The sequence below is a fragment of the Syngnathoides biaculeatus genome, chromosome 22 (assembly GCF_019802595.1).
Source record: "Syngnathoides biaculeatus isolate LvHL_M chromosome 22, ASM1980259v1, whole genome shotgun sequence".
NCBI lineage: Eukaryota > Metazoa > Chordata > Actinopteri > Syngnathiformes > Syngnathidae > Syngnathoides > Syngnathoides biaculeatus.
Genome location: NC_084661.1, coordinates 15,628,398 through 15,640,657, shown reverse-complemented (window position 1 = coordinate 15,640,657; position 12,260 = coordinate 15,628,398). Strand labels below are relative to the sequence as shown.

The 12,260-nt window shown below is 45.4% G+C and overlaps 1 protein-coding gene and 1 long non-coding RNA gene across 2 annotated transcripts; one reads left to right on the top strand and one right to left on the bottom strand.

Annotated features, from left to right (window-relative positions):
• The first annotated feature begins 2,271 nt into the window (after positions 1–2,271).
• Positions 2,272–2,806, top strand: LOC133495245 (uncharacterized). The gene is made up of 3 exons (XR_009793524.1): positions 2,272–2,391; positions 2,508–2,587; positions 2,736–2,806. It is a non-coding gene; the product is annotated as an uncharacterized LOC133495245 (long non-coding RNA).
• A 64-nt stretch (positions 2,807–2,870) lies between these two features.
• Positions 2,871–9,225, bottom strand: lrrc3ca (leucine rich repeat containing 3Ca). Its single transcript, XM_061810547.1, has 2 exons — positions 8,967–9,225; positions 2,871–4,964 (listed from the first exon to the last, which is right to left on the bottom strand). Exon 2 carries the CDS (start codon positions 4,912–4,914, stop codon positions 4,135–4,137), a length of 780 nt encoding a protein of 259 aa, XP_061666531.1. The 5' UTR covers positions 4,915–4,964; positions 8,967–9,225; the 3' UTR covers positions 2,871–4,134.
• Positions 9,226–12,260: the final 3,035 nt, after the last annotated feature.

Below are 12,260 nucleotides of genomic sequence, written 5' to 3'. Positions count from 1 at the left end.
TATTACAGTAGAAATATTCTCTACTTCACGCTTTGTACAAATATTACTGTATGTATTCCATACCATGTAACAATATGCAACAGCCCAATATTCAGTTTTCTCTTTTTATGATGACATTTCAATTGTTCTAAATCTATCCATGGTGCTGCAATAGTTTGCACTTCAACTATCAATATAGTATCTAATAACGTGACAAAATCAAAAGTATGTGTATAAAATACATCATTGCCACCATAGATGTTGACTGTTAAATCTATGAATATGTGCAGATAAAAAAAATGTTTTGTTTTTAGGCTTTAGGTTTTCTCAGACCAACCAATCGGAGGACAGAACAATGCTGATGTCATCGAGCACTCTGACCCTGTGAGGACAAATTTTTAAAAATGTAGTCGGTTGAAGCACGAATTCCTTTCCTAAACTTTTTTTTTTTTTTCTGTGCAGCACCCCCCCTCTCCTTTTTTTGGAGACGACATTTTCAGCGTGCCGTTTTTCCTCGGAAATCAACAAAAACATCAACAACAGCTATTACTTAATAATGAAAGGTGTGCATGGTAAGCCCGCACCCCTCAGTTTGACAACCCATGGGTTATAAAGGAACATTTTTCTCTTTTTTTTTTTTTTTTTTTTTTTTCATCAATGATGTACGAAGCCCGCTTTGCTCCGCGGGCGTTTTGGACACGGGGATACCCTTGTCGACAAACCGTTCGCCACGTCTCGAACAGCCGATTTCCATTATTCAGCAGCCGCTCGGGCTTTTCTTACTGCAGGACTTGAGGCGATCGCAAAGGTCGCCGCTTAGCCGAGACGACCAATCGCTTTGCTTTCCTGCGGAGATTCACCAGAGGAAATGCTTCCTCTGGTGCAACGGGCGGTTGCAATATCATTTTTTTTTTTTTCTTTTCAACAAAGCTACAAGGTCATTGGCCCGGAAATATGACTTGGAAACCCCAGTGAGCGTCATTGCATTGCACAATGGTTGCCCTTTGTTACGGAATGATGAAAAATAGGAAAATGCCACACTATTTATTAATTTCTGACGCTGCATACGCGGGGTGGTTATTCTTTTCGGTTGGGTTTTGAAAAGGACAGACGGGCCGAGACATCCGTTTTCTTCGCCGCTGATCCTCACGAGGGTCGCGGGGACATTTGTAGATAATTTTGAATACAATTTGGTAAAAGAGAAGTTTGAAATGTGTTTGGAATAGTTCATCCATCCATCCATCTTCTTAGCCGCTTATCCTCACAAGGGGCGCGGGGACATTTGTAGATAAGGTGGAATAAAATAAATTTAAAAGAGAAGGTTGAAATGTGCTTGGAATAGTTTGTCCATCCATCAATTCTCTTAGCTGCTTATCCTCACGAGGGTCGCGGGGACATTTGAAGATAAGGTGGAAAAAAATTAAGGTAAAAGAGAAGGTTGAAATGTGTTTGGGATAGTTTATCCATCCATCCATCCATCCATCCATCCATCCATCCATCCATCTAGCCATCCATTTTCTTCGCCGCTTATCCTCACAAGGGTCGCGGGGACAATTTGTAGGTAAGGTGGAAAAAAAATTAAGGTAAAAGAGAAGGTTGAAATGTGTTTGGAATAATTCATCCATACATCCATCCATCCATCCATCTAGCCATCCATTTTCTTCGCCGCTTATCCTCACAAGGGTCGCGGGGACAATTTGTAGGTAAGGTGGAAAAAAATTAAGGTAAAAGAGAAGGTTAAAATGTGTTTGGAATAATTCATCCATACATCCATCCATCCATTTTCTTTGCCACTTATCCTCACGAGGGTCGCGGGGACATTTGTAGATAATTTTGAATAAAATTTGGTAAAAGAGAAGTTTGAAATGTGTTTGGAATAGTTTATCCATCCATTTTCTTAGCCGCTTATCCTCACGAGGGTCGCGGGGAGTGCTGGACCCTATCCTAGCTGTCAACGGGCAGGAGGCGGGCTACACCCTGAACTGGTTGCCAGCCAATCGCAGGGCACGTGGAGACAGACAAACAGGCGCACTCACAATCACACCTATGGGCAATTTAGAGTGTCCAATTAATGTTGCATGTTTTTGGGATGTGGGAGGAAAACCGGAGTGCCCACCCGGAGAAAACCCGCACAGGCACAGGGACAACATCCAAACTCCACACAAGCGGGTCCAGGATTGAACCCGGGACCTCAGAACTGTGAGGCCAACGCTTTCCGGTTGAACGAGTGTGCCTCCCCGCCTGGAATAGTTGATCACGTCGTGTCATTAACCAAGCCGCTTATCCTCACAAAGGCTTGCGGGAAAGCTGGAGCCTATCCCAACTAACTCCGGGCGAAAGTCGGACTACGCCCTGAACTGGTCGCCAGTCAGTCGCAGGGCATCGATCCCACGCTTCCCGCACCAAAGCCAGGTGCGTGTTCCACTACACCATCAGTTCTGGAATTGTTTATTTGAATAAAATATGTGAATATGCGGGCCGCCACAAACACAATTCTGAGCAAAGCTTCCCGTTTACTCTGTGTGTAGAAAAACATGGCGGCAGACGACAACGTATCCCTTTTGTGGCCTTCGATAAAATCCACCCTGCTCCAGAATCTCTTCCTGAGGTAGGATGAAGAATTTCTCTTCAGCCTTCCTTGATTTTTTTTTTTTTTTTTTTTTGCAAACAATTTAAGTCCCGACTGTGAAGATTAGCATTTTTATTGTTATTGTAAAGCAGGTAGAGTGCCGTTAATATGCATTTATTTTGCACAGCGTGACCTTTGACAGCTGACATTGATCATGCGTTCCACGTACTTGCAAGAAGACCAACACTTTGGAAGCCAAACATCTTTTTAATAACTACATACAGATGAGTACTGTAAATGTGATTGGGGGGTGGGGGGGGGGGGGAGAATCTCCACTCTGTATTGCTGTCCCGTTTCGTCACGCCGTATCTGTCGGGAAATACTTCAAGACGCGTTCATAACCCGAGTTCACCCCGAAACGCTCCGCAGCTTTTACTCGCCGATTTAAAAAATAAATAAAAAAAAAAAATTTTTTTTAAAAAAATCATCAAACCGCGTCCCGGTTAGAAGTGCTAATGGGCCGCCGAGAGATGAATAATTCATCTGGCCGGCGTTGCGTCAAACCTGATTTTTTTATTTTCATGCGCAGAAACGTATTACCGACCAATTAGCTCAGTTAGCACAGCTCATTAAACTTGAAAGCAAAGGCGGCTCCATCTAGACGGGGGTGCGTACCCAGAGGCGAAGTTTCTAATAGTTTTTCTCAATTGAATACAGAGCGTTAATTTACTTATGAAATCCCGAGATTATCATTTTAGCTAATCTGCATTGCTGCACTCGCTAGATTGTTCCCGTTTTTTTTTTTTTTTTAATTTCACTCGAAAACGTTGAATGGCGAATGATTTGTGGCGTCTGCGCGATGTAAAACGCTGCGGTTGATTGGGAAAAATCCGAGAGAAGTCGATAAATCAATCGGTGAGAGGGCGTCGTTTAGTTTAGAACGCAGGTGTCAAACTCGAGGCCCGGGGGGCCAGATCCGGCCCGCCGCATGATTTTATCGGGCCCAATCAAGTTCCATGATTTTTTTTTTTTTAGATTCTGTCCCAAAATTTCTAATTGTCATGTCATAAATGATCACGTTGAGCTATTGCAAGCGTTTTTGTGTTTACCAAACAACAACAGTTGGAAAACAAATTATCCTTGATTTCTGATTCCAAAACTGGTTCATAAATTTCATGTGTAAATGTGATTTTTGTAGTTTCACGGTCACAATTAGGGGAAACCCAAAGTAAAATGTGGCCGGTGACAAAAATGAGTTTGACACCCCTGGTTTAGAAAAACCCTAGTCAGCATATCCCAACCACTTCAATTATCCATTTTCACTCGACTGATCTGAAAATGATTATTAATTTACTACAAATAATGCGTGTTTTCCCATCTATCTATGCCGGCGACATATCGTGAAAGGCAGAATAGTTAAATGCTCTTCCACTCGTAGGCAAAGGGTAGGGCGATCCCCTCGCTGCCAATGTTCCTACCGTTGGGCCTTGGGGTTTATTTCGGAGAGATTTCCGACAAGCGAACGGCGCTGGGGCGCTGGTTCTGACCGCGCTTTTGTGTTCTGCCGCAAAAGTCGGGCCCAGGGGCTAAACGACGGTACTGATGGTGGAAGACTCCTCCGACTTGGTTTGCCTGCTGGGCAAGGACTTGAGGTACTCCAGATGTCTGCGGGCGTCCTCCTGGTTGGCCCTGACGTAGTAGACCAGGTAAGAGATGACCATGGTGAACCAGCCGAACATGACCACCAACATGGCCACGTCTGTAGTCCTCTTCATCACCACGCACAAGTCAATATCCGGCTCCAAAAGGAAGGCCAGCCCCTGGACGCTCATCTCCTCCGGGTCCGAGGTCTGGCACACGATGCCGGTCAGCGACACGGGCTCCAGTTCCACGCGGGGCAAGGCCATCTGCAGGTTGCAGTCGCAGTGCCAGGGATTGTTGGTCAGGTTGGCCCGGGCCCGCAGGCCCTCGAAGGAGTCGGCGTTGAAGTGGGCCAACTTGTTCACGGAGAGGTCGAGAAACTGCAACGAGGAGCTCAGGCCTCGGAACGCGCCCGGCTGCAGCTGGCTTATGTTGTTGTGCGAGAGGTCCAGTTCCGCCAGGTGAGACAAGCCGGCGAACGCGTTGGCCGGGATCGAAGTCAGGAGGTTGAAGTCCAGGTAGACCCGCCGCGTGTCGTTGGGGATGTCGTGCGGGACCTCGGTCAGCCGCTGATTGCTGCAGCGCACCGTCTTGGCGCCGCCGTCGCTCTCGGAGCAGTAGCAGTGTTTGGAGCAGGCGGCGGCGGCGTAGTGGAAGCACAACGTCGCCAGTACCAGGCCGCGCAGCAGCAGAACCGCGACCACGTAGTCGGCCGAGATGGACATCTCGTCGTGCGGGGCCCGCTTTGAGTCAATCGCCCCGGAAACCGCTGAGCCTAGCGCGTGCAAAACGACACATTAGGATTCGAACAGGAGACCTTTTTTTTTTTTTTTTTTAAAAAAAAAAGTGTTCTCCAAGTCAACAAATCGGCTGCTTTTCCGGGGAAGTCGACGGATCAGACGGCGTTTTCGCGCGCACGCGATAAACAAGGCGACGCCATCCTGTGGTGCCGCCGCGCCGCTTTTCTAATTGACAGCCCTGCGGCGCACCGCGTCTATTTTAGTGCACACGTTGACTGCCGTTATTAACAGCAGGAGGGGGACATATAGTGTTGGGGGGGGGGGGGAGAAAAAAATAAAAAATAAAACTAAAACAACTACTAGGTACCTAAACAGACTGATATTATTATCTTCATACCTTTTTCATTTATATCTTTGGGGTCTCGAAAAAAGTTCCAAAAATGTGGGGATTGATCCATCCGTCCGTCGATTTTCTGACCCGCTTATCCTCACAAGGGTCGCAGGGGAGTGCTGAGGCCTATCCCAGCTGTCGACGGGCAGGAGGCGGGGTTACACCCTGAACTGGTCGCCAGCCAATCGCAGGGCACGTAGAGACAAACAGCCGCACTCGCAATCACACCTTGGCGCAATTTAGGGTGTCTCATTAATTTTTGGGATGTGGGAGGAAACCAGAGTGCCCGGAGAAAAGTGGGTATTGATATTTTTTAAAATTGATTTTCTTTTTTTTAAAAAAAAAAAGGACATTTCAATTATTAGTACTGTACATAACATTTCTACGCTGGTAATATGACTTATAAAATGAGATTTTTTTTCAGTGACGAGACATCATTTGTGTTTTTTTTTCATGGAAAATATGACATTGTTCTGATGGCCCCAGATTTTGGGTGTTGTAAATTAGACTTTCAGGAACCCCATCGGGGCACGCTGCCTCAGCTGGTAAAGCGTTGGCCTCACAGTTCTGAGGTCGAGGGTTCGATCCCTGACCTGCCTGTGTGGAATTTGCATGCTCTCCCCGTTTTCTCCGGGTGGGCAATCCGGTTTTCCTCCCACATCCCGAAAACATGCAACAATAATTGGACCCTCTAAATTGCCCCTAGGTGTGATTGCGAGTCCGACTGCCGTCCGTTTCTATGTGCCCTGCGATGGGCTGGCAGCCGGTTCGGGGATCGGCTCCAGCTCTCCCTGCGACCCTTGTGAGGATAAGCGGCTAAGAAGATGGACGTACGGATTGATGGAAACCCACCGGACCGACCGTACAACGCGCAGGCCCGCTTAGTTTGAGGAACCAACAGCTCACCCGGCCCATCTTTAATTGCTTCAAAACGCACGGTCGGTGAGCGCAATCCACTTACAAAGATTAAAAAAATGCAATCGATCGCTCTGCGAGTATCGGATAGCGTTTTAGTTTGCCGGGGCTGTGGCGATACCGATACCGTGCCAGACCCCCACCCCCGCGTGAGATACACTAAAGATTTCCGCATGCAAAAACCGCAAATTGCCTTTCAATTAGCGCCCGCGTGCTAGTCAATAATGTACTTATGTGCAGGATATGTACTTCAGTTGCGGTTCAGTCGAGTGAGAAATATCACAATGGAGGGAAAAAAAAAAAACCAATGACCTACAATTACCAAAAAGGGGAACTGTACTGCGTTTCTTTTGTGAGTTTAATTCACTTTTGAGTGACATGTCACATTTCATAATCCATAATCCTCACGCCAATGCAACACCCTGCAGGTACCAAGTCAGAGTTTAACGATCACAAAAAGATTTTTTATGAATTTGTGGAGTGAATGTAAAGAGAATAATAAAACTTTTTGTCTTAAAACTACTTGCATTTTGGGAAAAAAAAAATATTGTTTAATTTTCTAAAACTAGTCCTGCATTCTTGGAGAAAAAAAATAATATTTTGAACAGTCATTGTTAGTCATTCTGCCAGATTGCACACAGGTCAGATGGGAACTGTTACACTACACCTTTCAAAATATCCTTTTTGTTTAAAAAAAATAAATAAATACATAAATATGTGTGTCAATCAAATCAGAGCTTTTTATCCAGTCATTCCGAAGCTAATGTAAGGAGGAGTGATTGCTTTATGTTACTTGACTTTGTTGCTGTAATTATTATTTTTTTTTTAATCTGACATAACATAATAACTGAATGCATTTTTTTCCCCCACTGTGCCGCAGTTTGAGACCCACTGGCGCCCGTCCACGTCGACCCCCCCCCGCAGCGAGCGGAAACCCAAGACGGTCCAGACCGCGGTCAACCTCACCTCTCCTGTGGCGCCCGGTGGGGATTAAGGCTGGATTTCGAGAGGTTCGAGTGACACGATCCCGGTTTTCTGGCCTTAATTGGCACGGCCGGGACACGCTTCATCTTCATGGCGGGGTAAATATAAGATAATAACTTTCAGAAAAATGGACGGCGACGTCAGCCCTTCGCAAAGCTTAGTTGCGGTGAGGCGCGTACCAAAATGACTCAAAAAGTGTTCATACTGAAATACGTCGGTGTGTAAATCAGGAAAGGGTAAACAAAATAGATCAACAAACACCGCATTATTAAAGATGATATTACTCAAGGGCCTTCATTGGTCCCAAACGATCATTCATTAGCCACTTTTGCTAATGATGTAGCCTTGTGCATCTATCTATGCCGACGATGTGTCAAAGTCATTTTTCTCGCTGGCCGCATTGTTGTTCCGCTTTCCCATATCATATTCACATCATCAATTTATGAACTAGTTTTGGAATCAGAAATCGAGGGTAATGTGTTTTTCAACGATTCACGTTTGGTAACAAAAACAAAAAATCCTTGTAATATATGACAATTTTAAATTTTGTTACAGATTTTTTTTTTTTTTTTTACAATAATCATGGAAATTGACGCTCTAGAATTGGCTTTGCGGACCACATAAAATCATGGGGCGGGCCAGATCTGGCCCCCGGGCCTTGAGTTTGACACCTGTGATGTATAGTGACGAAAAAAAAAAAGCGCTTTCACTAAATGGAAAATGAAACAATTAAATTGTTGCCATTCATACAATAACGGGAAAGCCCCTGCTATTCACGGGGAATAGAGAGCGAGTAAATGTAATTGCTTGTAGTTGCCACAAGATGGCAGCAAAGCACTTATTTTCTCATTAGATAAGGATACGGCTTGATACAGCTCATCCGCTCACTTTGATTGATTGTTGATTGGCGCCGAGATGCCGCAAGAGGATCCTAATCGCAACGAGCGCGATATAAAACGGATATTGTATCGCATATGATCCTTCAGATCTTGTCGTCATACCGGCGCGTGCAATAAATCAAATGACATCGGATTAATATTTTGCCTGCTTCTGCGACATTTTGGCCCGCTTCCATTCACACGCCAAAATATTTTCATTTCCCCTCCGAAAGTTGCGTAAAGAAGAGGAGAAAGACTGATTTTTGTGTTTTGGAAGAGCGAGAGCCGTGCAGGAATGATGAATAAGATGCTGTTTTGTTCATTTGTTTTTGTTTTTTCATCAATGGGGAGGGGGCACGAGGCGGCCTTGACATCATCCGATTTTTATAAACCCAAGATCTAATCTCGTTTTAAAGCTCCCCCCCCCCCCCCCCCCGCGCGACTCACAAAGCCCTCATTGGACGCCAGGTTCAATTTGCGGTGATTCGAACCGCGGGTTGCACGGCAACGTTTCTGTTGGGGGGAAAGTCTGCAAAATAATGACGGTGAATGATGCCCTTGCTGTCTCCTCTCATCAATCAATCAATCAATCAAACAATCGTCAATGACGAGCGTGAAAACGTCTGATTGTGACTGCAAATTTCACCCATAATGCGGCACAACATTCGCCTAATGGGACGTAAAGTGAAAGACGCATAATTGAACGACATCTTCCCGTGCATGCCAAGATATGTACCGGATTTTAGACTAAGGTGGGGAAATATAGAATTGATGAATATGTCATAGGAAAGCATAAGGATCCCACACCCCACCCCGCACCCCACTTCCCTCCCAATTAACACGACCAATTTGATGAGTCCCGCACTCACGTTCGTGGCGCTCTCTCGCTCCTCGTCACGCTCCAGCGCATCCTTTGTGTCCCCCCCCCCGCCGCCGCCGCCGCCGACACCGCCAACCCGATTAAACTTGCGGTGCCGCCGGAGATGCTCCCGCGGCAGTTCTCAAGGCTCGCCCGTGCAGTTTCCACGCAACCGGAGGAGGCGACGCATTCGCTGGCGCTCCGGCGGCTGGGAGGCGCCCCGTCCAACATCCCCGCACGTCCAACATGGGTGCGATGCGGAGCGGCGGTCAAAGCTTCCCCGCCCCATTTGCGTGACTTTTCACGGCGTGTCTTCGGAGGAGCGTCGCCGCGTGAAATGCTGCATGGAACGTCCGCCGCTGGTCGCGTGCGTGCATCAGGTGGCTGCAGGCGCCGAGACCACGCCCCCTGTGGAACACATTCTTATTTAAGGACCGCCGTTAACCCTTTATTTCGCTTGGAGGCGTCAAGCCATCCCATTCTCGTGCACTTGTTTTGCAAAGTAGCTCCCGCAACAGTGCTAATTATGAATCATGAGCTATGTTTCGAGAAACAACATCCATTTCCTCGCGTTCCGTTTTCTGTTGCACTCCCAGTTTGATACGAGCGGGATGCGGTATTTATCGACGTCATTACCCCCAGTTGAAGTTTGCTGTTGCGCTAAACGTACAAACAACCGCATAGCTTCAGCTAAGACTAACAAGTCCGTTTATCTTAATTTCATGCTGACAAATTATGCAAAATGAATGAAAATAAGCATCAGCGCCTCGTTATTTAACCCTTTAAACAGATGTATATGAACACAAACGGTGGCGCAAATCATCTAGAAATGAAATTTAGTAATACAACTGTATATCCTCTGTGAAGGAGCGTGAATATTACTACAGCTACTGCTTTTATATAATAAAGTTTTTAGACGAACAAGCATTCACACACGTTCACAGCATTGAATCAAACCAGGGGTGTCAAATTTTTTTTTTTTTTTTTTTTTTATTGCGCTCCACACTGTAGTTAAGGTTTCTGTCAGAAAGCCATTATGACCAAAACCACGAAAATCTTAAATTGTCCCATCATATTTACACATTAAAGTCATCAACTGGTTTTGGAATCAGAAATCAAGGGCATATGGGTTTCTCAACTCTTGTTGACGTTTGGGAACACATAAACGCTTGCAACAGCTCGACGTCATCATTTATGATATGACCGTGTGAAATTTTGGTCCAGATTCGAACAATAATCCTGGAAGCTGATACACGTGATTTGCCTCCACGGGCCAAATAAAACCAGGTGGCGGGCCGCATCTGGCCCCCGGGCCTCGAGTTTGACACCTGCGAATGAAAGTAACGCACGTGGTTTAGGAACTCGGGAAGAAGGATTATTAATAATATTGTTAGTACTATTTAAGATTTCCCCAACGTTTCTTTGACTTTCGTTCAAAACTCGCCGTTGAATTATAATAAATGCTGGGGCGATTATAAAAGATGATGGGGTGATTATTATGGTTCCATATTATGATATTAGAGGCAGGCGTTGAAGCCTTTTGTACATAAACAAACACAGCGCTGCTCAGATTCTTTTGGTTTCCTCATATACAGCCAAAGTCATAAAATAAAAAAAAAAAAAATGCCTTTATTAATGTTCCACTCTTCAAAATGAAAGTGCTGCACTTATATGCAACGTTTCCTCCCTAAAAAGGAACATAAAGTGTTGACGTTGCACTTTCCGAAAAAGAAAACATTAACGCGATTGATTTTTCACCCCCTGCGAGAGAAAACGCCCTCGCTCGAACATAATCCGGGTGTCCAAAACGTCTTGTTCAACCAGCAACGTCGAATTGCGGCGTTGTGGCGCTACCGGTCTTGAGGTTCGCCGGGCCGCGCGTTCGATTCCACTTAAAACAACTGCGCTGACTTGGGAAAGTCTTGTAAGGTATTAATGGAATTAAAATCGATACAGCGGGTTCCACCCCCGCTTGCCCTCCTGGTGCTCTGGAGCAATTCACTGTGGGTGATTCACTCTAACCTTCTACTTTGTGTAGAATTATAATTAACTCGCCGGCATTAATTACCGTTTTAGGCATGTATCCAAATATGGTAGACAGTTTCAGGGTGTGCTAAATAACGAAAAGAACAGCACAAAGCGGCTTTCTTGGATTTTATGCCGGTTCGTTAGACTCCCTTTTAACGGAGTCACTGTTGGGTATTTTAATCACGATCAATCGCCGTGAAGACATTAAAAATCCTATTAAGGATCGCGTTGGAGTCTCTTTCGCGGTTAGAGAGTCAGTCGAGATACGCCCGAGTCAATGCGGGGTCAAACTGTGCAATTATCCGTCCGTTTTCTTAGCTGCTTATCCTCACGAGGGTCGCGGGGAGTGCTGGAGCCGATCCCAGCTGTCAATGGCCAGGAGGCGGGGGGGGGACACCCTGAACTGGTCGCCGGCCAATCGCAGGGCACATGGAGACAAACAGCCGCACTCACGGTCACACCTAGGGGCAATTTAGGGTGTCCAACGTTTTTAAAATCTGATAAGTTACTTCGCGAATACAGTGGTGCCTTGAGATAAGAGTGACAAAGAGTTTTTGTTGACAGATAAACAAAAATACTCACAATCATCCTCCATAAAGAACAATTAATATTACTTCAGCTTACAGAGGAGTTTTGACCAGTTCCATTAATATCCATTGAAGTACAAAATGTGTCAAAAACACGTTTAATTTCTTTATGTTGGAGTTATTTTTGTCATCACTCTATGTTATTATAAAGCACAACAATATAAAGTTCGTTTTTGCCTTTGTAAATAAGACACTGAAAACATTTTGGTTGATTTTAGGGGGAGGCTGGAACGGATTAGTGGCTTTTCCATTCATTTCAATGCGGAAAGACGATTTGAGATACAGTTCACTGGTTTTGAGTTGCAAGCGTGGATGCTAAACAAATAAAATATTTACTGGGCGCGGTACAGCCAAGAAAAAGGATGAAATTAAAAGAATAGACGGCTGGGAATAGATTAACAATAGTACACGGGACAAATGTTGGAATTTAGGTTCAATAAAATCCGAGTCCAAATATGAGTACCGGTGTTTATTTTTAGGCCATATCGGCCAGACCTAAGACTGTGTACGTGATGTATGAATTTCAAGACTCCTCATCAGTATCGCGTGTGTTCTTGTTCTTCTTCTTGGAAGAAAATGAGCTAGCGAGCCCGAAACCGAACGACCGTACTTGGACTGGACTAGCGGCGAACGTGCCGGCAGTCAATCGAGACCTCGCTTTCGTCAGATTGCGTCGAAAGCCTTCGCGG

Bases quoted from the DNA above. Each gene is read 5' to 3' on its own strand.
- lrrc3ca (XM_061810547.1), bottom strand. From the start codon at position 4,914: ATGTCCATCTCGGCCGACTACGTGGTCGCGGTTCTGCTGCTGCGCGGC.